Source organism: Seriola dumerili, unplaced genomic scaffold, assembly GCF_002260705.1.
Source record: "Seriola dumerili isolate Sdu_G_001 unplaced genomic scaffold, Sdu_1.0 BDQW01000388.1, whole genome shotgun sequence".
NCBI classification, from domain to species: Eukaryota; Metazoa; Chordata; class Actinopteri; order Carangiformes; family Carangidae; genus Seriola; species Seriola dumerili.
The window spans coordinates 769,129-795,791 of NW_019174643.1; the positions used below are offsets into that span (position 1 = coordinate 769,129).

Below are 26,663 nucleotides of genomic sequence, written 5' to 3' on the forward strand. Positions count from 1 at the left end.
TGAAGCAGCAGGTGAAGAAGGAAAAAGTTTATTACTGTTGTAAACACTCAACATCAGCTGATACTTTAATAATAATAGTAAATTGAAATTGACATTATAGGAATTGACAAAAAGTAAATTTCTATAATGTTTTAACCTTATAATTGAAAATATAATGAAAATATTCATCATTTATGTGTTAAAGATGTTTAGTCTTAGTTTCAACATTTGTCTTTATTTTGGATATTTAATAAATTACATCATTAATCTGTTGAAACTAAACTAAAAACATGAGAGTCAATGGATCAGTCAAATGAGGAAATACTGTTTTATTTTTATTCAGTTACTCAGAAGTGACAAAGTGAACATTCAGTGAATCACATTAAATCAGTTGTTGTTGATCTCGATTCACGTCACACGGTCTGACAGATTCCCAGGATCAACAGTTATGATCACTACGACGCTGTGACTCTTAATTCTGTGTCACAGTAATTAATCTCTCTCTCTCTCTCTCTCTCTCTCTCTCTCTCTCCCCCTCCAGCTCTCGTCCGGGCCGTCCTCCGAAGCGTTGTTCTGGTGCAGGGATCCAGGAAAGCCCCAGGCTGCTGCACCCGGGCCTCCCCGGCCTGCTGTCCCCCAACCTGCTGTCCCACACCGGTGAGCGAGAGAGAGAGAGAGAGAGAGATGATGTCTTTGTGCCTCTTTTCTGTTTTGTTTTCCCTCCTCTTCGTTCTCTCCGTGGATATCAGGGTGTGATTTCCACCGGGGATTGGTGTTTCTAAACACAGCAGCAGGGAATGCTGGGAGGACTCGTTCTGCGCCCTGGGTTCTGCCTGTCAGGCCTCGTGCGATCGGTGGAAGCTGTTGAGTTGTTTTTTTGTAGTTGACAGTGTGAAATAATGACCCTGATAAGTACGACCCCGGGGTCGCTGCACCTCCACCTTCCCTCCACCCGCCGGCTCGTCTCTCAGACTCTTCTTCTAGGGATGATTTCCTGCAGCTGCTCCCATCTCCCACAGTCCATGAAGCCTCTCTCTGACAAAATCAGGCATCAGCAGAAGAAGAAAAACATGGCGTTACCACCAGTGTTACGTCATATTCTGTCATATCTGTCAGATTTTGTGATGCAGCAACTGTTTCACCTTCAGGAAACATTAAGTAGAAGAAGAAGAAGAAGAAGCTGCTGATATTTGCTGAATGATAAAAATAGGATCAATATTATTTTACTTTAGTACGTTAGTGATAAAATACGTAAAGATCTACGGCGAGGAAAAATTCAGCTTTTCTAAACTGATGATACGAGACGAGCGATGGATGGTTCGTCTGCAGTTATTGATGACGTGCGTCTGGGGGAAAAGCTGCAGGTTGTTGCAGTTCCACACTCGTCCACCGGGACAAAGTGGCAGCACTCGTTCTTTTCTGTTTCATCCACCTTTCCATTCTCCTACTTCATCTTTATCCTTTTCTCTCTCTCTCTCTCTCTCTCCAGCTCTCAATCTGTTTCATTTCTCCTTTATCTCTCTCTATCTTTTTTATTTCCCTCTCCTTCATCCTTTCATCCCTCCTTCTCTCCTTACCCTCCTCTTTTTCCCCTCACTCGGTCCATCCTTCTCCTTCGTCTACGAGCGATAAAAATAAAAAAGAAGAAAGAAAAGAGACAGAAAGTGAAAATGGAGGGAACGAAAAACAGCGAGAGGGGAAAATGGAGAGACGAAAAAGGAGGGATGTCGCCAGAGGAGATGATGAAACCTAAAAACGAGTGCCAAAGAAGAAGAGAGGGGAGAGAGAGATGGTGGGAAGGAAGGAGAGAAGAGAAATGGACCGAGGAGGAGACAAATTATCTAGAAGTGCGACAGCGATGGAGGGATGAAGAAAATAAATAAAACGGAAAAATAAATGAATGGTAGATGGAAAGAAAGAAGGAAAGAGAGAAAGAAAGAGAGATGTCATTTAAGGAAGAAGAAGAAGAGGAGGAAGAGACCTGCAGAGAAAGAGAGAGAGGGTGAACGAGTGCAGACTGCATGGTGGTGTGATGAATGACACGTCTCTGGGGTCCCACTCCTCCATCTGTCCATCCCTCCCTCCTCTTTCCCTCCCTCCCTCCCTCCCTCTTTTCTTCCCTCCTTCTTCTCGACTCATCTCTCGTCCTCCTTTCTGTGCTCTATCATCCCCACTTCTGTCTCTCCTCATCTCCTTTTTTTTCTTCCCTCTTTCCTTTCCTTTCGTTCTCTCCTTCTCTCCTCTGTGTTCTTCCTTTCTCCCCTCCTTCCTTGACTCATCTTCCCCCTCTTTTCTTTTCTCTCTCGCTCGCTTCATGACTTCCTTCCTTTCTTCCTTCCTTATTTTCCTGTCTCCCTCCTTCCCTCATTTATTTCTAACATCTCACTTTCCTCTCCTTCTCCTTCTCTTCTCTCCTTCCTTTTCTCCTTCCCTCTGTTCGTTTCCTCTTCCTTATCTACTTCCTACTCCCTCCCTCCTTCAATCCTTCCCTCTTACCTTTATTCTCTCCTCCCTCCTTTTCTTCCATCCCTAATTCTTCTCTTCTCATCTTCCTCACCTCTCTCCCCTTCTTTCCTTCTTCCTCTCCTTCACCCTTTTCCTCCCTCGCTTTTGCTCTTCTCATCTTCCACACCTCCTTCCTTCTTTCCTCCCCGTCTTTGATTTCTAACTTCTCACTGGTCATCTCTCTCTCACTCTCTCTCTCTCTCCTCTTCCTCTCCTCCATCCTTTTTCTGCTTCCTTCTATCCTCCCTTCTTTTCCTCCTTCCCATCTTTTCATCTCTAACCTCTAACTTGCACGTTTTTCTCCCTCTCTAAACTTTCGTCTCATCTTTCCTTTTTCATCCCTCCTTCTCCACTTCTCCCTCCACCGTTCTTTCACCTCTCATTCTCACCTCTCTCTTTTCACCTCATCTTGCCAATTTTCTTTCTTCTCTCCCTCCATCCATCCCTCCTTCCCTCCCTTCGTACCCTTGACAGTGACTGTTTACCTCCCTCTCTCTCTCTCTCTCTCTCTCTCTCTCTCTCTCTCCAGGATAAATAAAACATGGTTGTGTTTAGTGACATATGGACACAGCTCACTGTGGCATACTAATGACACACACACACACACACACACACACACACACAAAACGCGCGAGATGTGTGTGTGTGTGTGTGTGTGTGTGTGTGTGTGCACGTAGAGAAATGTGTGTGTGTTTGCTGAACATTAGTGGAACCCAGAGAAAACATTTGCTCACTTATGATCGCCCATTAGCTGACACACACACACACACACACACACACACACACACACACAGTACATATATACAACATACACACACACAAATACACACACACACACACACACCCACACACACACACACACACTTGGCAGTCTTCGGATGTCGCACACATGCAGAGTTGGTCGCCTTAGCGGCCCTGCGTCCATGGAGACGCCACGTTGCCGGGGGAGACGGGCTGTTGTTTACGACCTCGCGGGCGCCACGGCGATGGGGGGCATCGGCCAATCACAGATGGACATTTATCACACTGTTAGAAAACAGAGAGAGAGAGGGAGTTTGAGGAAAACAGAGAAGAAGGTGGAGGACGAGGAGCGAGGGATGAAATGAAGAGAGAGAGAGAGGAGGACAGATGAGTAAAAAGCATAAACAGAGAGACGGAGGAGAAGAAGAAGGAAACTAGAGGAAAGGAGAGGGGAAGGAAGGAGGAAGAAAAGAGATGAAAAGGAAGAAAGTTGGAAGAAGTGAAAAAAGAAAGGATGAAGGAAAAGATGAGGGAATAAATGGGATGGAAGAAGGTCAAACTTTTTCTTTCTTCCTTTCTTCCTCGACTCACTTCCTCCCTCCCTCTACCTATTACATCACTTCCTCCTTTTCTTTTATCCTCTCCTCCATCCTTCCCTCATTCTCTCCTTTCCTTCCCTCCTTTTTCCTCAACGTCCTCCCTCTCCTTCCTTCCTTTCCTCTGCTCTTTCTCTCCTGTCTCCTTCCTTGATTCACCTCTTTCTCTTCTTTCTCGCTTCCTACTTCAGTGTCTCCTCACTCCCTTGCCTCCTTTCTTGTCTCCTTCCACTCTCCCTCCTTCCTTCCCTCCTACCTGTCCTAGTACGTCCTATCTTTGATTCTCGCCCTCCATTTCGTCCTCCTCTGTTTTTTTCCTCTTTCCCAGCTTTATTTTGAAAGAGGAAGAAGAGAGACGGGCTTAAAACAGATGGAAGAAGAACAAACAGAGACAGGAAGTCGGTATCAAAGAGAAGAGAAGAGAGAGGGAAGGAGTGGGGAAAGATAAAAGATGGATGGAGGAAGAATCGTGGAAAGACAGATAAGAAGACGGCTGGAAAGATGGCAAAGGATGGAAGAAGAAACTGCCAAGAGAAGATGTGGAGGAGGTGGAGGAAGAAACGAGATGGAACAGGAGGAAATGTGAAGAAAAGGGGGTAAAAAAACAAACAGATGATGGTGAAGAAGAAGAAGAAGAAGAAGAAGAAGAAGAAACAGAGAGGTGGGAGAAAGAGCGAGGGAGGAAGCTTAAACGACAACAAGAGTGATATCAGTTTAATTGGCCTCATCTTCCTTAACAAAGAAGCTGTGATGATAAGCGTGGGAGTGTGTGTGTGTGTGTGTGTGTGTGTGTGTGTGTGTGTGTGTGTGTGTGTGTGTGTGTGTGCGTGTGTGTGGAAACCTATGCAGGGTGCTGCGGCACTCATTTGACTTGTTAATTCACTTCAAAAACAGCTCAATGGTTCGCCTTGTCTTCTAACACACACACATATATACACACTTCACACACACACACACACACACACACACACACTTCACACAAACACACACACACTCGGCTACAAACACTTTGGATACAGGGACACATGAACACAAACACTTTATGCGCACGCACACACATACACACTCTTCTTCGAAAACACTACTGGGACATAAACACACATTTTGCAGGGACAAACATAAACACATCTGGCAAATGAACACACACACACACACACACACACACACACACACACACACACGAGTACTCTGTGTAGGTTACAGATGAAGTGCTTTCAATCTTGTCTTGAAAAGAATACACTCATCTGAGGACTCTTATGTGCACCTGCAGGGAGAGAGGAGGGGAGAACGAGGGAGAGATGAAGGGGAGAGAGAGAGAGAGAGGGAGGGAGGGAGGGAGGGAGGGAGGAAGACTAAAGTGACATTAAGTCTTTTTCATCTCTCCTTTTCTTCTTTGTTTTTTGGATCATGTTTCCTGCTTTTTCTATACGAAGACTAAACAATAATCAGTGGCGCGTGGCAGCTAGCGCCCCCCGCTGGTCGTGTTCGTTACTAATTTGAAATAACAGGAAAAATCTGGTTGAAGCTTTTCTGCTGCGTTAAAAATGTATAGCTGTGTGATGTTATTGCACCATCTGAGGTGGAATAAACAGAAGAGGAAAAAGTAGAGGAAAAGTGGGGTTTGTTGGGCGTTTGTTAGCATTAGCAGCGATAGCCTCCGTGGCTAAACACACCAACAAACAACAACATAATTCTTGAAAATTACAGTTTAATTAAACGATCATAAAGGTAAATCGCTTTATAAATAGATTTTTGTTGTCGTTATCATCATAAACGGTCAAAAGTGTAAAGTTTAGCCAGAAGAAAATCAGTGAGGTTATAAACTTTCATCACCTCCACCACACTTCATCAATAAAACACTCTGAACCTCTTCTGTTTTTACCAGCCTTCAAATAACTACTTCCAATAAAAGAGGATTGTTGGAGTCGGAGTTGTTTTGTTTAGAAAATTGATGTTTATCAATTTTGGTGATTTGACGATTCAAAGCACAGAATGAAAACTTTTTATTGTGCTGCTTTCTGGTAATAAACAAAAACCTTTCGCACATTCGCGCTCCACCATACTTCAGACTGAAAGGAATAATTAACTTTTCAAATGTACGCAGTTGTGACTCTTCTTCTGTCTTTCTGTACAGAACATGTCCGCTAACGTTCACTAACACACACACATTAGCACTGCTAGTGTTAGTGCCTTGCTTGACCCCAATTGGCTTTAACAGGGAATTGAACCACTAACCCCTGAACACATAAACTCCTCTGTCCATCCACCATCAACTCCTGACACTGAATTACCCCATAACACCGACTGTCACTGTTGACGTTAATGAGTATTTAAACACTGACCTTAACTATCAACTAGAACCCCTTCAAACAGGGAATAGAACCACAACTATTGACTTTATTATGAAGTAGAAACCCAGCAGTAAAGACAGACCCTAACCAGTTGGACTGAACCTCTAACCATTGATAAAAGCATTGACTTTAAACAAGCAATAGATCCACTGTTGCCTCTGGTGTTCCTCTAGATCATTGACCCACAACTCCGGTTGCCGTACCGTGAAAACCTTAAATTGATTCTGATGAACAAACACAATCTTCAGAGTCTTAAGAACATCTTAAAGTCAAAGAGTTTGCAGAAACAATAACTTTAAAACCAGTGTCTGTGTCTATTAGAGATGACACAAAATGGCCGCAGCAAATGGTCGTCTTGGACATCCAGTGAAAGCTAAAGATGGGCGACCTAAGTGCCGGAGCGCGGAGCTGAAATCTATTTGACTCAGCACAAGAGCAATCGACTGCATTTGTAAATTGGCACTCCCGAGTGCTCGCAGGAAGAAAGAAGAAGAAAAACAAAAAAAGGCCAGAACAGTGTGTTTCTAAATTCAGAACACAAAGAGCAATTCCTCTGTTTTTCCTGTTTGTTTTATTCAAAGTGTCACTCCGTCTCTGAGAGCGTGTTCGGAGCACTTCGTCAGAGATGTAGGTGCAGTGGATTAAATATTTACGACCTCGGGCCAAATGGGGTGGGTTTCACGCGAGCTCAGGGAAGGGGGGTTTAGGACTCTCGAAGATCACCCAACAGCCTCCGCCAGCAAACTCAAAGCTATTAAAGACCGTCCTGATGCACTGTACTGTGGAGGGACACTGTCAGGTCTCATTTAGAATATCGCCCTGCCATGTGGTGGAGGCTTTCTACTGAAAAAGGCCTTACAGTAGCAGAAGACATATGTTTTATATGACGGCTGGTGTTAATGACTACGAAGGATAAAAGAAAGATCCGCTCTGTGTCTTGGTTTTACTGACGTCATTTACTTGGTGCTTATTTCTTAAGAAAATCTGTGTGGGTTGGACTGTGATGTTTTCTTGTTTTTGAAGGTAGAACTCATGTATGAACTTTTTATTTAACTTTTATTTTCCTAGAAAGTCCCTTCAGATGTATTTCTGCGCTCAAATTAACGTCCTGCTTCTTCTTCTTTGGTTTAAAGTCACTGGGGAAACGTCAGAGTCTGTGCCAAACCTTGTGCCAGTCCATATTTTAGATAAACTGTGTGCAGATGAAAAGTCATGGGATCACCAAAGTCTTTATGATTCACTTTATTCGCACTACGCAGGTCGGCCATCCATTGGTTGTTGAGATATTTCAGTGGTGGACCAGCTGCCCAGCTAACATTAGCAGGGCCACGTCGCTGGCATGGCAAAAGAGACTTGGGGTGATTACAAACAGGTTCAGTCACAGGAAGGTCTTGATTGTGATGATTAATTGGGCCAAACTAAGTTTTCAGTCACCTCAGCACTGGTGGGAAAAATCCTCTCGATGTCTGACAAGTTCATTTATCAGTTCAGGAGAAGTTTGTCACGTTACGCTGACGATTCACTGCTTTTCCATCATGATAATGTCTGTCCTTACTTTTCTTTTCTTTCATTTCGATGCATTGGAAAAGAAGGGATCAACCAATCCTGACTTGATTCTTCGTTACAATTGTGGCCGTTTTAATTGGGCATAAGTTTCAAATCAGTGTTGGTGGGAAAAAACCTTCTTGATTCGCTGATTTCGCAGTTCTGGCGTCATGTTGCGCTGACGATTCACTTCTTCGATCATAATCCTACCTGTCCTTATTTTTCTTTTCACTCCTCCTCTCTGTCTTCCCCTCCTCTCGTCTCTCTCTCTCTCTCTCTCTTTTGTCCTTCGGAAAGCATTAGGATGCACGGGAAGGAAAAGAGATGGGTAAACAACGTATGGACAACCCACATGGGACCAGTGAAACACACACACACACACACACGAATACATATATATATATATATTTATATTCTCTCTCAAACACACGCACACACAGGTTCTATATGGCGTGCGTGTCTTTGAAGCAGCCTGTCAATCAATCACACACTAATTCCCAAGGTTCCGTGGTCGCCATTAGCGACGGGGGTCGATGCTCGGTAACCGTGGACACAGCGGACAGCCATCGATCTGAGAGAGAAGGAGAGGGAGTGTGTGTGTGTGTGTGTGTGTTTGATAGTCAGGATGGAGAACAGTATTGTGGCTCTGCCCTCACTATTGATTGTCTTCTGGTTGCATTGAGGCGAAGCGGGCGTTCTGACTCTGTGTCCGTGTGTGTGTGTGTGTGTGTGTGTGTGTGTGTGTGATTCATGTTCTGCGTGTTTTCTTGTCATGTCTGTGTCTGTGCACATGACTGTTTGTGTGTGTGTGTGTGTGTGTGTGTGTGTGTGTGTGTGTGTGTGTGTGTGTGTGTGTGTGTGTGTGTGTGTACACATTCAGGCACATGATCGAGTGTATATCAGTGTGTATGTCCACCTACGGTGTGTGTGTGTGTGTGTGTGTGTGTGTGTGTGTGTGTGTAGGGCTGTTTCCTGTGTGTGTGTCAAGACATTCCTCAGTGGAGTAATAAATCTGAGAATGCAGTCCTGACCCCACAGAGGGAGAGGGACTCCATTTTCTGTTTACTCACACTCATTTTCTCCGGCCACCGTGACGTTGACAATTGTGGTTTAGAGTGATCTGTTCTGAACTGTTGGAGGGATTCAAATGAAATTTAATGAACACGCTGTAACAGTAACTTTAGCTTGTTCTTTAGCATACCACGAGTTGGCGCGTCCGTCCGAGTTTTACACACTCACACACACACACTCCTCGTTGTGACGAGTCGGCCATGTTGCCCATGTTCTGCTGCTCATGTATGATCTGGCATCGTATGGTCATTGTTAAGTAGAACCAGCTAAGCTCATGCTAAGTAAAGTAGCCTCAAGTTGCTAGCTCTCCGCCTGCACCACCTCGACACATTCACGTTTCCCTCAGGATGAACTGTAATAAACTCTAGCGCCATCATCAGGTCAAAACTTTCATTTTCCAGTACATAACTTTATGATCAGATATCCCATCAGCCTCAGCTGTGCTGTGTATTTAGTGCTAACAAGCAAATATTAGCATTCTGACATTAGCATTTAGCTCAAGTAGCTGCAAGGAGCTAGCAGACTTGCAAAATGAATAAAATACACAAATATAAACTAACGGTATTTTTTAATTAATGAATGAATGAACTTTTTTGGAAGTCAAACTTTCCTTCTAAGTTTTTAGTCAAAGTGTAAATTCAAGTTTCACCTGATATTGTGAGTGTAAATATCTGCTGTAGAGCTCAAACAAAGAAAGTTAATTGGCAGCCATTTTGATTTACATTTTAAGTCACTTTTGTTTGTGAATATGTTTTTTTCTGTTTTATTATTTCATTATCTGTTATATTTATTTATGTATTTATTTATTTATACTTTACACGCAACACAAATTCTAGTTTCTAAATACAAGGGACTGTTTTTTCTTCCATCCCACTTCTTCACGTCACTCATTCTTCTCTCTGACTGTTTTTTTCATTTCCAAACTCCTGCTCTCTCGCTCTTTTGCTTCCTCTCCTGCCTTTCTATCTTTCTATCCTATTTGCCTTTTTCCTTCTCTCACATCGATCCTTCTTCTTTATCTCCCTCGTTTTTATCTCTCAGATTCTCCATCTCACTTTTTCCCCTCTTCTCTCTCTCTCTCTCTCCTTCTCCGTCTTAAACACATTTTTCTTTGCCAACATAAAATATTCTTTCAGCCATTATTTACATCAGGTTAATACTATTTGCTGTAACCTTCAGTCTGTCTCTCTTCATTTTTGGCCTCCTTTCCTCCATCATCTCTGTCCGTTTCATCCTCCTCCTCCTCCTCTCTCAGCAGGACAGCAGACAATACGTCTGGTCACTCTGCCTCGGGCTCTTTAACTGGACCTCTCTCTCTCTCTCTCTCTCTTTTCTCTCCTTCCTTCTTTCTCTCACAGTAGTCTTTCCTCACTAAGTGCACTTGTGAAACACACTGATATACTGCATTATAGATCAGTTGCTGGTGGATTCTGGGAGAGGTGGCGTTTCGGTTTGAAACAATCAGCTTTTAGAATCAAAACTCACTAATAAATAGAAGAAATAAAATAGAAACATTTCTCCACATAATAAGGTCCAAATGTTGAAATATACATGTAATATATAAGATAAACTGATTCTGTTTTCTTCTTTAAATGCTGAGAATTTACATAACTTTAAACTAAAATAAATAAAAATGATGATGATGTGATTTTTGTGCGATAATATTGAATTAGTTATTCAGCTGCAGTTTAAACCTGCAATAACTGATTGTTGTGGCAACTTGTGTCCAGCAGAAATGAGCTGTGAATAAGTGACATGTGGTTAGAAAGAGTTGTTTATTTACACATCCAGCTGTTCGTAGCTCAGAGTTCGGTCTCCACCAGCTGCTGAGGGAAATCTGATGAGAGCGACGCAGAAACTGTAAAGTTACAGGAAAACTAAAGTCATGAGACAAAAGACGCAGAAAAGCTCAAATTCTCTGTGAATAAACATCTTTCTCTGAAAGATACAGAAGCAGTGAGACTGTTACAGTTAAAGACATCTACAGTTTTCCCTCTCTGGTGAGCGCCGACCTCCTCCTGCACTGTTGTTTATTCATTTACAAACACAAATAAATATTCAATATTGACGTATTTAAAACATGGATGTCAATGTGCTCAGCAGCTGATTGGCTCACACAACAGATAAAACACATTATACACAGGACACACAGGCAACACAAGTTTTCTCCTTTTAAAGATATTAAATAGGTTTGAGCAACAGTTTTCACCCTGGAGCTGACGTCCTGTTCCGACAGGAAATACGTCGTAAGAAGCAGAAAGAGACGATTTGACGATGTTTCGTTTGTTCTTTAATGAAACATCACGTTATGGAGAGAGACGCTTTGTTTCTGATAAAGTCTTTAACGTTTCCTGGAAAGTTTAGTCCATGAATGATCTTATTCTTTTCAGCGCAGCACGTGTTGATGTGCGAATTTTTAACCAATAATTAATAATCCATCGTTCATCGTGCTTTAAATTAAATCTCAAACGACGCGACGGCTCCTCCCTCCCTCGATCTTGTTTTCTTTATAGCTCGCAGACAACTGTACTGTGTGTGTGTGTAATGGACATTCCTGCAAGGCCGTCAACCGTGACTGGGGCAAAACCAACTGACCTATACACACACACACACACACACACACACACACACACAGATACAAGAATGCACTGATAAGCATGCATTCCCTCTCACACACACACATTTCTACATGAAAGCAAACTGTACACACACACACACACTGTGATGCAAAAACTCACACATGCACGTTTATACAATAAAGCATACACACACACACACACACACACACACACACACACACACAGGGTCATCTCTCTCACTCTGCTGGTTGTTGTGTATAGAAGTCAGTTCCAGGTCAGTGCACAGAGCCAGGGATCTTAGTCCATACAAAAGAGTGTGTGTGTGTGTGTGTGTGTGTGTGTGTGTGTGTGTGTGTGTGTGTGTGTGTGTGTGTGTGTGTGTTTTGTGTTTCCCTGCGTGTGTGTGTATCAGTGAATATACATCAGCCTCCAGGCGTCTGAAACAGCACTCACACCCCAAAACACTTCAACAAAACACTTGCACTGAAGAGAAAAATTTGACGGCGACAGCTGTATGTGTGTCACAACTCGCTGCAAAGCATCATGGGTAAAGGCAGGCAGCACCTGTGAGGTCCGGTGGGGAGTTGACAAGAGCTGTGATTGGTGAGAAATGTCACAGGTGATGATTTCAGGGCAGCTGGTGGAATCAATTAAAATCAGTTGTGGGCGTCTGACGTCTGAGTGTGTGCTGCAAAAGACATGTCACGATGATGAAGATGATGATGATGATGATGATGATGATGAAGGTAACAGTGACATGTGTGTGTGTGTGTATGTGTATGTGATCACAGGCCTGACAGCAGCTGCCATGGCTGAACTGCAGAAGCTTCAAAAGATGAAGATGATGATGAGTCTCCAGAACGGCAACGAGTCGGACAACGACGACTTACACTCCAACACAGGTAACACACACACACACACACACACACACACACACACGCACACAGATAAAAACAACACAAAAACAGACCTCAAACAAAACAAAAAACCTCCTCCACCTGTTCACCACGAACATCAAAGTTCCAGACTGACAAGAAGTTCAGTAAACGCATCATGATATTATGGTAGAGGAGGACTTCCAGTGCAGTGTGTGTGTGTGTGTGTGTGTGTGTGTGTGTGTGTGTGTGTGTGTGTGTTATATAAGGCTGCTCAGGTTTCAGTCATATTCAGTGTCTTCTTCTCTCCTCTTTCACTTCCTCTTTGCTCCTGATCTTTTTCTCTTTTATGTAAAATCACTGACACAAGTTTCATTATTGTTGCTGTTACAGAAAAGATTTTACGTCTTTTGAAACCAACTTTTTTAATGAATTTTAGTTTTAAAAAAACAAACATTTGTAATATATTGACTGAGAATATCTGGACTTTCATGCTGAGGCAGGTTTGTATCTCTGCTCACATTAACGTCACATTTACAGTATTTAGACTTTATCTCTCTTCACTTCCTGTCTGCTCTCGGCTGTTTACTCTTTAAGAATTACAAAAAAAAATCATCATTAACTTCCTGTTTAACTCCTGAAACGTCCTGTAGCCTAAACATTCAGATATTTGTTGCACATGTGGTAAATAAATATGGATTTAAAGGAGAGTTCTGTGTTTCTATCAGGGTGAAGTTGTTTAATGAGTGTAAATATAATCAGCTGAACCAGATTTGGAATAAAACAAAGTTGCATACTGAAACATACTGACATTTTCTACTGAATATTAGTATTTCTAAACATTTTCAAAGACAAAAAAGATTTGTTTTGGTTCAAATAAGAGCATGTTAGAAGAAAGTTTGTCGTCTTTAGTTTTGTGTGTTCATACACTGTGTGTGCTCCGAGCCTCTCTTCTGATTGGCCGACTGTTTTCTGAGTGATCCAATAAAAATACAGCAGATTTCAGGTAAAAACACTCAGAGAAACCAAATCCTGCAAGGTTTGGATGGTGGGTCCAGGTGAAGGCGGGGCTTGGTGACTGCTTTGTTGTGACATCACAAAGTTCCAGAAGTCCTGACGGCTGGTTTTAAGGCTCAGTTTCTGAATACAGGCTGTGTGCATTTCTCTGTGGACTGAGGCTTTGATACTTTCACAGTATTAATATAGAAGCTAGAGCTGATCTATAATCACACTACACATGGACACAGACCTTTACACTGGAGGAGCTTTAAGTAAAGCTCAGTTCATTCATTCATTCATTCATTCATTCTGCACATTGTGGCTTGAACTGTATGAAAAGCCTGCGTGTTTTTTTCACAGGTGACTTTAAAAACAAAGCATTCACACACACACACACACACACACACACACACACACACACACACACACACACACTTTCCGTCCACTCCATCTCTGCTGTGTTTGCTTCTCTGAATTATTGAAAAGACAGAAAACAAAAAGCAAAGAGAAAAGAAAGAAAGGAGAGAGAGAGCGTGCCGTCCTTCCTTCAGACTCTCCTGTTTCTATTTTTCTTTCTCCTCCTTTTCTTCTGCTGACCTGGAAAATGGCCTGATAGAGTTACTCCTCCTCTGTTCTCTCTTTTTTTTTTATTTCCTCCTGTTCTTCTTCTCCTTCTTCTCCCCCCCCCCTCTTTTATTTCATTCAGTGATTTTTGTTGTGTGAGTTGGTGGAGAGCCGTCTTTTCTTTGTCCGACCTTATTTTCTTTGTAACAGACACTGACGCCGGCCTGGGAACCTGCGGCGGACAATAGAGCCGAGGAACGAGCGTCCCAGCGAAAGAGAAAATAAAGGGATATTTAGGACGAGAGGAAAAGGGAGGAAAAAAGATATTTTGGTGTTTGACAGGTGAAAGTCGATCGCTCGGGTTTGTCGTGCTCACGGTGACGGTCACATCTGGATTTTTTATTTATTATTATATAAATGAGAAAAAGACACGAGACGAGGAGCGAGGGATGAATTAGGGGAGGAATGGAGAAAGAGAGGAACAGACTGGAAACCATATCATTGTTTTTGTCAGGGAGGAAGAAAGAAGACGGAGAGAAGAGACAGATGAAAGACTGTGGAGGGTTTTTCTTTTTTACATTAATTCACAGGTGATTTATTTTTCATCAACAACAGATTTCATCGTCATTTAACGAGGCGAGAAACATTCAACGACCCAAACCTCGTTAAGTGTCCAGGTCTCTTCATTTACAGTAAAACTGGAGCATCATGTTCAACCTGCTTAGATACATAAATAAACTCTCACCTGTTCAAAGAGAAGAAGAACTGATTCAAACATTTTTATTTTTTATTTTTTGTTTCAGCAAAAACAAAAAAAATGAAAAACTTGATCGTGAAAGAAAGAAAGAAAGAAAGATTCATTCTTCAGTTTTAACACTTTAAATCCTTTTATTAATCATTTATAAACATGTGACTGATTATAACACATTATGATGCAGCTGTGAGCAGATATAAGGAGATTTTAGATGTTTATTAATGTGCAGAATCTAATTAGAAGCGTCTGGACAGATGATGTTGTTGTTGTTGAACCCTTTCGATCACAGTCAGAACTCTTTAAACTGCACGAACAGGAAGAATCAGACGAAGAGACGCTGAACCGACGTTCCCGTGGTTTTGTTTTTCACCTCACGTAATGTTGTGAGTATAAAACAGGACGTGTACGACCTGCAGTAGGTACAGTTACAGCCACACGTCCGAATCAACAGCTGCTGCAGAGACTCCGAGTCCGGCAGAGACCGAAACCAAGGCCAGAAACTTATTCATGTGACTCTTCTGATCATCCATCGATCGATTTCAGTGATTTTTTTTTTTTCAACATCTGCAGCTTTTTTCAAATGAAAGTTTTTGCTGCTTTTTCTTCGTTTTGCGACAGAAAAGTGAAAATCTTTGTTTTTGCAGTTTTTGGTTTGACGTCACTCTGAGTTTCAGGGAATTTTTTTTGTCACTTAATGATGAATCGATAATGAGAATCATTGTTAGTTTCAGCGCTAAGAGAGAGAGAGAGAGAGGAAGAGAGAGAGAGAGAGAGAGAGAGGAAGAGAGAGAGAGAGGAAGAGAGAGAGAGAGAGAGAGAGAGAGAGGAAGAGAGAGATGGAAGAAAATATGAAGAAGCCAAAAAAGTGAACAAGAGGAGGGAGGCAGGGAAGGAGAGGACAAGGCCAAGGAAAAAATGATGTGTGTGTGTGTGTGTGTGTGTGTGTGTGTGTGTGTGAGAAAGAGAGAGAGAGAGAGAGAACATCTGCCCATCTGTTTATACTTCTTTTCTTCCCCGGTGTAAATGGCAGAGGGGATGAGGCCCAGCTGTCATCCACACACACACACTGCACACACTGCACACACACACACACACACACACACACACACACACACACACACACACACACACAGCACAGGGAATTCAGTAGGCAATAATAGAGAGAGACGGTTGCTAATTCAAACTAATGGAGGGAGATGAAGATGGATGAGAGAGGGAACAGGGGAGCAGAGAGAGAGAGGTGGAGGGCGAGAGAGGCAGCGTTACACTGGGAACGACAGAAGAGAGAGAGCGAGAGAGAGAGAGTAGAGGAATGAAGGAGTGAGGAGAGAAAGTGATCGTTTCACAAAAACCTGAAGGTAACAGACATGTTTAACAGTAATGACCATAACGATGATGATGATGTAATGAAGTTATATTAACTGACACACTATAATACATTTATTAATAAATAACAAATACTGAAGTCATACCTGCGTAATTAAATATATCTTATTTAATTAAGCTCTGTTTGTGTCCATTTTATTAGGCACACCTGTACAACCTTTACTTTGTCTATAATGTTCAGTTTTCTGACGCCGTCTTATAAGTGCAAATTAAATGATGTGTTTTCTCATTGAGGTTCGGACTGTGTGACATTCAGAGTTGTTTTTAATATTCTGACCAGCTCGTGTTTTAAACAGACATCAGAAACACTCGATATAATGTCGTCCGGGGCAACACGACCTTCAGCTGCGACCTCAGTCATAAACGCGTAATTAAATTTAAGCAGTGTCACCAAAAGCTGAACATTAGAAACTTTCTGGCGGAGCTTTTGTCCTGCAGCTGAACTTGTGGCTGTCATCAAGTACAATAAGTGAGAACAGTTTCACCTCATCATATGCATTGATAAGGACACAGTCAGATCATAGATACAATATATCACTCCAATACAAGTTGTTCAGTTAAGTTTTTACTTGAGTAAAAGTTACTGAAGTAGTTGATTTTAAAAAAATACTGAAGTATTCAAAAGTACATTTTTATGTCGACATATTGTTGTATTGCTCCACATTTACTCAACCTGCTGACTGACTGACTGACTGACTGACTGACTGTAGAACCTGCAGAACAAAACGACTGTAGAAATGGACTGTAAAAACCACTGAATCAGCAAAAGGAGCCATTGATGTTTTCATATTCCTTCAGTCAGTGATGAAGTCAGTTTGTGGTGATTTCTAAAGCTTCAAACACACACAGGTGAAGAAATCTTCTGCCTCGTCTTCATCTGACGATGTCGCCATCGTTAGGACACTGGCAGGCTCAAACATGGCCGACAGTGGAGGAGTTGGCTGTGATTGATTTTTTTTTCTCCTGTGAGGAACACTGTGTGTGGTCTGTCACATTTTCAAAATAAAATAAAATTCATTCCCCTGACTAAAAGTTCTGCTTCAAAGTAAGAGTCCTTCATAGAAATGGAGTGGAGTAAATGTCTGTCTCGTGTTGCTTTGTTAATGACCTGAGTCTGATCCACCCTTGTTAATTAAACTAATTAACATCTCGTCCGTTAGTTCTGTTCGCTTGTCGTCATGTGCTTTTACGACGATGATCTTTTTTGATCCTGTTTGACGTCTCAACATCCGTCTGTGTGTCTGCGTCTCTGCCCAGGAGGGAGTGAGTGCTCTTGGGATAAGGAGCGTCTCACCAGCCCCCCTGCTGGAGCCCACGGTGGAGGACCGGGAGGAGGCGGAGGAGTACCGGTGGGAGGGGCAGGAGGAGCTGGAGGAGGAGGAGGAGGAGGAGGAGCAGCGGCAGCAGCAGGTGGAGGTGGCGGGAGGGGGCCGGCCATGGGAGCGGTCAATCAACAGCAACTCCAACAGCAGCAACAGCTACTGGCTAACAGTGAGCACACACACACACACACACACACACACACACACACACACACACACACACAGAGTGAGTGTGTGTGTTTAAAGGGGTGGCAATATTTGTTAATGTACACCATTTAATCTGTTCCCATCTCCTGTATTAACACTCTGTCTGGATTAATCAGCACACACTCTACTAAATGACTCAATTCATCAACACCACACACACACACACACACACACACTCATTCACTCCCACATATAGAGACACACGCAGACAAACAGAAACACACCCATACTCGCTCTTTTTCTTATTGCAGAAGTAATGTATTTACATACACACACACACACACACACACACACACACACACACACACACTGGGCAGCGGGAGGCGACAAACACTCACATTGATTATTCTATCACTTCAGTCGTCACGACAACAGCAATCAGTGTTATTGTTTCATTGGAATGAAAGCAGACGCTGCCGTGTGTGTGTGTGTGTGTGTGTGTTTTCGACATCTGAGGCATCTCCTCTTCAGTGTGTACATCTTGTGGGAGCTCGCCTTTGAAAATGAGGGGCAATTTTAGGGTCAGAGGGCTGCGGGGTCAGAGGTCAGAGGTCAAGGTTATGCTTTTTAGGAGGTTGGGGGTTAAAGGGTGATTTAAAGTGAATGAACGGTCCTCGCAAACGCAGTGAAATGTGCCGTTAATCCCGTGGCATGTGCAAAAGAGAGGAGGAGGAAAACGGAGGGAAAAGTGAGGGACGGATGAAAGAAAAATGTGGAAAGAGGAAAGAATGATGAACAGAAAAGGGAAACAAGAAAATTAAGTGGCACTGAAATTACACGAAAGAAGAGAAGATGAAGAAAGAAGAAGAAAAAGGGAGGAATGAAAAGAGGTGAGGAAACAGGTCAGAAAAGAGAGAATAAAAAAACAGACAGTAGGAGTAATAAAAAGAAGAAAAGGAACAAGAAAGCTACAGAAAGTGATGATAAGAGACAGGAAAGACAAACACAATGAGGGAAATAACAGAAAAAAGATGTAAAGAAAGACAAAAAGGAGTCTTTGACCTCTTTTCCCTCTCGCCTCATCACCCTTTAACTCCCTGACCTCCATATTTTCTCCGCTCTCTTTCTATCTCTCCCTCCTCCTCCTCCTCCTCCTCTGCTTTGTCAACTTTTATTAGTGAAACATTTGACACTGAGATGACACCTCTCCCCCTCTCTCTCCTCAAGGTTAAGTTCAGCACAAGTTCACAGACACGATACCGTTCACTCTCTGTCAAGCTCTCGTTTCTGTTTTTCTTTTCTCTTTTTTTACAGCTTGATTTCACAGTTTATCAAGTAACCAAATGCGGAAATGATAGAAACACAGAGAGAAAAGTAGGATAAGAGGTTTTGACTTGATTCTACCTGCAGGATGAAGTCAACAGCTTGAACAAAGTCAAAATGGAAAGCAGCCAAAACAATACAACAGTTTGAATATATTAAGCCGTAGTGACAGTCTGGACGTCAACAAACCTCTTGATAATGCTAAAATATGGACGTCAATGAAGTGTCACCATTTTAATTATAACAAAATAAATTTATCTGGCAAAAACAAAGAGAATAACAAACAAATTTACCACAATAAAAGCAAAACCTTCAAAAGTGCAGCGTCAGAGTGAAGCAGCTTTCATACACTTGTTATTTTTCCACTGCAGAAATGATCAATACAAAACAAGTGTTATTGCTTCAACACTGCACAGTCTGTTTATGTAACACATTTCCATATTTATCATGCATAATCAGTATAATCATGGAGTAGTTAATATCAGACTGAACAGATGTAATTATATGTCTTTATTTAAATTAGAAGATCACTGAGGGTAAAAGCTCTTATTTACAATGATGTTAAGTAGATAAAAATAACTGTTAAAACAAACTAAAACAAATTAAAACAAACATATAAATACAATTAAATAAATAATGTAATGAGATCAATTAAAACAGGTACAAACAGAAGTTAAAAGGTCTGTGATTAAGAATCTAAAATGACCAAGATGCACCAATAAATTCATCTTTAAAGTGTTTATTAATGTATTAGTTAATAACTATAACTCCCTCTGTGGAGTAAATATCGTTAAATATTAATACACGAAACAAACATACACGAAACAAATAAACATCAATGCCACAATTAAATTGCTTTTGAGGTTTGACTGGTGCTTATAGTCCTTGCACCCTCTTCTTCTTCTGCAGTGGTTTAATGCAACTTCACTGGAGATTTATTATAACTATTATTCACATAACAGTATGGGATGGAAAAGCACATTAATTAAAATTTTCTTTTGTAGATTTTTCTGAAAATTTGGTTAAAATTTCCACTGCATTTTTGACAGAAACTTGGCTACTGTCACAGGACTTTTAAAACACTGACATCAATGGACCAATATCCTGATGCTCTCTGAAGATAACAAAAACAATTAGATTTTCATTTCCAGTTGTTCAAGAACATTTTCTGTACATATGCATTTTTTATTTCAGCATATGATGAAGGGAAATTGCACCAAGATGTAGTTTGCCAACATCATGGTGGATTTAAAATAGTCCATTTTAGATATTGTGTCTCTCCTATAGAATATAAACTGTACTTTTAAATAATTTGTACATGAATGTGACATTAATGGTTAATTTCTGTGTCATTAAAATTAAAATTCACTGTTGCTTTTTGTCCTCACTCTCAGGGTTGGACCTGCCCTTCATGATGATGCCCCACCCTCTGCTGCCCATGGGGCTGCCTCCTGCTTCTGTCGCCATGGCGATGTCCCAGATGAACCACCTCAGCACCATCGCCAACATGGCCGCTGCAGCCCAGCAGATACACACTCATGTACACCGCGCACCTGTCATCAAGGTAACCACCTTTAATACAGTTTTAAATGGAAACTATAGAGGACCCAGACGGGTTCCCTGAGGAACTCCTCTGTGAGTTTTACCATGGTTTTCCAGGTTTAAAGTTTTTTGAGGAACAAAACAAACGTAATAAGTGATTTTTTTTTATGTGTGGATATTAGTTACCAATAATTACTCACTACTTACTTATCACAAATATTTTTAATTGGGTTTTCTAGTTTATTAGTTAAAGAAACATAATCAAAACTGCCTTAGCCTCCCCTCTCCTAAATTTATTGTTATATTGTAATATTTAAGGTTGTAACTAAGATAACTGACTCAGATGTAACAGATGAAATCTCATGATGAGAGCAGGTTGAATTCTTTATGATAAGGAAAAAGAAAAGGAGCATACTGCCATTTACACCAATTACTCAGATCAGACATTTTGTGTTAACCTCATAATATTTTATAGCAGCTGATGGAAACAAGGGACATTTTTTTGCATCCAAAGTCATTTCCCATATCCTTCCCTGACAAATAAAGACTCAAAGTATTATGTTCGGAGTGTTGGTGGATAAATTACACTTTGAAAATGAGATTATAAAAAAGCCAAATTGATTAGATTTATTTATTTTCCTATTTGGTTATAAAAACAAGACAAAAAAAGTGAAGAAGGAAAGAAAATCACAATCATAAATAATTAATGGACACAGAACATATGTAGAGAAACTAACACATAATATATAACTGACCACAATAATGTGCTTTATTGTGCCTAAACAGCTTCCACAGTATTTCCATCACTCATATAATTACATCTTTTGTGTGTATTATTTTCAAATTTGTTGCTACACCTCTGACACGGCGGTTTCCTTTCTGTAATCAATGGTAACTAGCGGTAACCGCGGTTAACACAGGCCTCTAATGATTCACTTAAGGAATCCCTGTTGAACCTCTACACTTAATTACATCTCACTCATTCATTCTTTCCCTCTCTCTCTTTCTCCAGGAGAGAGTGTGTGACAGTCCCTCTCTCTCTCCGTCTGTCGATGAGACCAACACTCCTCTGCAGTCGCAGCCCAGCAGCTCTGCCTCCAGCTCGCCTGAAAGACTGGGTACACACACACACACACACACACACACACACACACACACACACACACACACACACAGATTAACATATGGTGACAACAAAAATAAATTGTAGATTAGGTACAATAAATCAATTGACAGAAAATTAATCAGTAAGTAAATTAAGGTTTATGTGAATTTTCAAGCAGAAATGGTCGATATTTAATGACTAATAATGTTCAGGTTTCCTAAGTTGTATATGATAATAAACTAAACATGTTCTTGTTTTAAGTTAAGTAACTAAAATCCAACGTCTTCCAAACGTCTCATGCCAGCGACATTTTGACGTGTAAAATATTGACATAAGTCGTGAGCAAAATCCAACGTCAGCAAAACGTCATGTTGTCAGTGAGCCAACTTTGGGTCCGATTTTAATGTCCAACCAAATTAAAAATGAAAGGCCAACATCAGCGTTACCTTGACGTCCGGTGCCTGTTGTCTCTCTGCTGATAACATTTAGGTAAATATACAGTGGAGTCTAAAAAGTCTGAGACCGCTTCCCCAGCATATATGTACTGTATATATGTATATGTAGGAACACACATATGACCAAACACTCTACACAAAATCATACGACACGTTTCACACAGATACACATGCATAAGCACATGCACATGCACACACACACACACACACATACGTTAATGTAAACACACACACACTCACTGTGCTGTTTCTATCACCAGGATTGGTGTCAGCTGATGCAGATGTTGCGCTGACCAACCCTGCTGCACCCAACAAGAAAATAACAAAGGACAAAGGTTGGACCACACACACACACACACACACACACACACACACACACACACACACACACACACACACATTTATATAAGTGAGGATATTCCATTACCCACCTTAATCTAAACCCATACCCATTTTCTTCTGACAACTGACAAATTGTCCTCACTTAGGAAGGCTTTCCTCATCTACTGTATTCAAACACACACACACACACACACACACACACACACACACACACACACACACAAAGACACTGTGACTGAAAACACACACATGCAGCAGACAACTATGCGGTCACACACACACACACACACACACAAACAGAGAAACAGAAGCGTCAGGATGTTCTGCCGCTCCTATTGATCACCTGTCTCCGAGCCATCAATCAGAGGGATAAAGGAGGGAGAGAGATAGATGGAGGGAGGGAGGGGGGGTGAGCGAGGGAGGCTAAGTGAAGGAGGCATGGCTAAAAGGGGTCAAGAGGTCACACACTAAAAGCATGCGGGGCCTCTCTTCCCTCCATCACGCTCTCTTTTCCCCTCTCTGTATTTTCCATTCTTATAACACATTGTTTTCATCTGGTTCTTCGCTCTCTCCATCCTTCCCTCCACCTCTCCACCTCTCCACCTCATTTCCACTCCATTCATACTCCTGAAGCGCCACTGCAGACATCAGCAGGAGCGGCAGAGGGGATGCTTCCTTTAAAATCGATAACGGGGAAAAAAAAAAAAATCAGTTGGAGCATGCATCTTCAAGAATCATTGTGTGAGTCAGAAAGCTCACTGACAGCAGCGTTTTGTTTCGGCTGTGATGCGGTTGCCTCGTCCTGACCTGTGTCGCTAACACACGGGAGGGAAAATAACAAGATGCTGTGAACAAGAAGAGAGAAAATTCACCTTTATGTACAGTACGAGTGAAATCTGTGGCTGCTTTAGTGCTGAGTAATAATCAAACGTAAACATCAGTCCAGTTTTCGGAACAAGCTGATTATTCCAAATTATTATTATGAAAAGTGCATCTATAGTAAGTTTATATATGTAAAGTTATGTTGATTAAAGCTCCTCCAGTGTAAAGGTCTGTGTCCATGTGTAGTGTGATTATAGATCAGCTCTAGCTTCTATATTAATACTGTGAAAGTATCAAAGCCTCAGTCCACAGAGAAATGCACACAGCCTGTATTCAGAAACTGAGCCTTAAAACCAGCCGTCAGGACTTCTGGAACTTTGTGATGTCACAACAAAGCAGTCACCAAGCCCCGCCCACCTGGACCCACCATCCAAACCTTGCAGGATTTGGTTTTGGATTTGGTGTTTTTACCTGAAATCTGCTATATTTTTATTGGATCACTCAGAAAACAGTCAGCCAATCAGAGGAGAGGCTCAGAGCCTCCTCTCTTCTGATTGGCTCACCGACCTGTTGTTACTAGAGCTCCAGAGAGAAGCCTGAGAGAGGAGATGTAAAACTACACTGAGGTGTTAAAAACTGGTTGGGCCCCATGAGGTCAGTAAAGACCTAAAATCTGAGGGAAGTGTGTATTTCTACTTTGTGTTAGTAAACAAAGGGATATTTGTCCAATCAAAATTTTAAGATACCAACATCTCATTAAATATTATTGTGTATATTAAACGTACGTTGATTACCAGAGAAGTTTTAAATAAAAAAACATTTTCGACACATAAAGTGTTGACTGCCCTTCTCCGGGGAAAACAACAGACAGCACAGTGTTCTCTGTGGCCTCGCTCCATCTGGACGGTATATTGCAGCAATTACTAAGAGTTACATAAGAAATTCAACTTTAATTAAACTGTTTGTGATTAAAAAATGACCTCACTGTGTCATATTTTTGGCCATTTCCCCCCCTTTGTTTTCTTCTTCTTTTTTTTTTTTTTAAATGAGCAGACAGGATTTAGGCTGCGGTGGATGTTGTATTCACATCCTGTCAGCGCTGACATCACTGATGACATCACCGATATTGTTTTTGAGTTTGTGTGTGATGACAAAAGTGAATCAAAAGTTCAGGTTCAGTTTCCGGCGACTGACGTGACATTTCATTCAGAAATCCAGGTGCAGGTGCATTTCCCCTCGCTGCTGCTTTTTCAAAATAAAAGCCCCATGATTGAGCAGCTACACTGAAACATCGATCCAACACCAGAAAGCAGTGTTCACCCTTCCTCCCCTTTCCTCCCCCCTCCACTCCTTTCTGTAATCCTCAAGTCTCACCCCTCCTCCTCCTTTTCATCCAAACGCTTTTCTTTCTTTTTATAATCCTTTTAAACGCTCCCTCTCTCCTTCCTCCCTCTACTTTATATTCCTCTCCTCCTCCATATTTCTTTTAATACTATTTTTTCTTATATTCTCTCTTTCCACCGTGTCGTCCTCTACCTTTTCTCCTTTACTGTGCTCACCTTTCATCCCTCTTTTCTCCTCTCCTTCATTCTGTAAATGTTTTTTTTTAGTCATTTCATCGCCAAAATGAAATGAAATGTATTGAAAGCTTTGACAACAGGTACATGTAAGGAGAAGGAGAGAGGGAAGACAGGAGGAGGAGTGGAAAATAAAGAACAAATTATGAATCAGAGGAAAGAAAAAATGATCAATTAGCCTTTTGAGGCAAATTGACTTGATTTAAGAAATGAGGGAAAGAAAATTTTAGGAAAATTGCAAAATTATTTAGGGAAAGAGAAAGAAGAAAAGATGTAGAATAAAAAAGAGGGAAGTATGAAAGAGTTAGGGATCTGAAAATGAAAACAGACGAGTGAAAAGATGAAGATAGAAGAGAAAGAGTGATGAGAGATACAAGACAGAAAGAGGAAATGTAGAGTGGAGGGATGTATGGATGGAGTGGCAGATAGGGGATAGAGACGGTGTGTGTGTGTGTGTGTGTGTGTGTGTGTGTGAGTCAGAGTGCATCTTAATCAGCGTTAATTTCACAGCAGAGTTAACCCAGTTGTCAGTGTGTTAGGCATTAAGGGCTGAGCAGACACTGTGACGCACTCGCAATGCACACACACACACACACACAAATCAAGGATGTCTTTAATCCTTGCCAATTAGTACCCCACATGATTGTCTGAATACTAACGACCTCTGTACGTGTGTGTGTGTGTGTGTGTGTGTGTGTGTGTGTGTGTGTGTGTTGGGTATAATTGATTTCTCTGATGCTGCTTCGTTGCCTTTTATACCTTAGTAAACATCAACATTTCATAAACTTCACTCGAAGCGCGTGACGACGTATCGCTGATGGAAACTTTTTTTTGTTTTGTTTTTAAAGCACGGGAGTATTTTTCAAACTGAACAGAAGAACGTGGAGATTTTGGGAGATTTTTTAAACTGACCAGACTCTTAAAGGAGTGAAACACGCTTTAATTAGACAAGAAAATATCAAAAAACACACTCAAATCAAATCGGAAGAACGTTAGCTTAGCTTAGCATAAAGACTGGCTTCAAGGGAAAGTCACTGCTCCGGACCAAGAAACACATTAAACCATAACTTGTCAATTTTACACTTTAAGTTTTGTCCAGATTAAACAAAAAATATTTAACATGTTGATTAGTCAGATTTTGTTTTTTTTTTAATAAACAGTCTTAATGCTAAGCTAAGCTAACCTTCGATGCACTTCAATACCTGCAGCTAAATCTTTTAAAAACACGTTCAGGAGTTCATGGACAGTTTAGAAGTCCTTCCTTCTAAATAATTTTAATTATGAATCATTGTATGAATCATTTCTGCAAGTTACAAAATATCTCACACAAGGAAACACTTAAAAACAGTAAATAATAATAAGTAAACCATGATGAAGACGTATTCTCCATTAGAAACCAATTGATTAACTTTTTTTAACCAACTATTTCACGCTAAAACAATAAATGCTCAGTTTAAATAAGATTATACAGTAATTTGTTTATTTTATAACAAAAGAAAATATAATATAAAAAGATAAAGTAATAGGTTTTAACATTATTATATAACATTATTCTTGAAACTGAATAATTCGGTTTGTAGCAATAACAAAATATTGTCAAATTTCACATTAAAATGACAAAAACTACTTAATCAAACATTCAGGAAAATATAATCTTGTGATCTTTTCTTCATCGTTACAGAGGAGTCTTCGCTGGGACAAGCCCTGCCCCCCGGCTTCCCCGCTCCGTTCCTATTCGCCGATGGTTTGTCGTCAGTGGAGACCCTGCTCACCAACATACAGGTGGGATCCTGTTTTTAACATCAAGCCTATTGTCCAAATGATCAGACCCGGTGTGGTTGTGAAAGTTATTTTTCCCCGCCCTCAGGGCCTGCTGAAGGTGGCGGTGGAGAACGCCCGGGCGCAGGACAAACAGATCCAGGCGGAGAAGAGGGAGCTGAAGATGGAGCTCTACAGAGAAAGAGAGATGAGGGAGAGTCTGGAGCGACAGCTGACCTCCGAACTGCAGAGCAGAGGTCTGAACACCCGACTCCGTCTCCATGACGATCATATACGAGGAATCTGTTTTACCACATGCAGCGAG

The 26,663-nt window shown here is 41.3% G+C and overlaps 1 protein-coding gene across 2 annotated transcripts in view; it reads left to right on the forward strand.

Annotated features, from left to right (window-relative positions):
- The window catches only part of LOC111233367 (dachshund homolog 2-like), an 81,141-nt gene that overhangs the window by 45,087 nt on the left and 9,391 nt on the right, over nt 1-26,663 (forward strand). For both annotated transcript variants that reach the window (XM_022761177.1, XM_022761178.1), the window contains exons 2-9: nt 521-636; nt 12,159-12,269; nt 17,203-17,436; nt 20,132-20,301; nt 21,292-21,397; nt 22,100-22,174; nt 26,262-26,362; nt 26,448-26,595. In XM_022761177.1, coding sequence (XP_022616898.1) covers nt 521-636; nt 12,159-12,269; nt 17,203-17,436; nt 20,132-20,301; nt 21,292-21,397; nt 22,100-22,174; nt 26,262-26,362; nt 26,448-26,595 — 1,061 coding nt within the window. The remainder of the gene's footprint in view (nt 1-520; nt 637-12,158; nt 12,270-17,202; nt 17,437-20,131; nt 20,302-21,291; nt 21,398-22,099; nt 22,175-26,261; nt 26,363-26,447; nt 26,596-26,663) is intronic.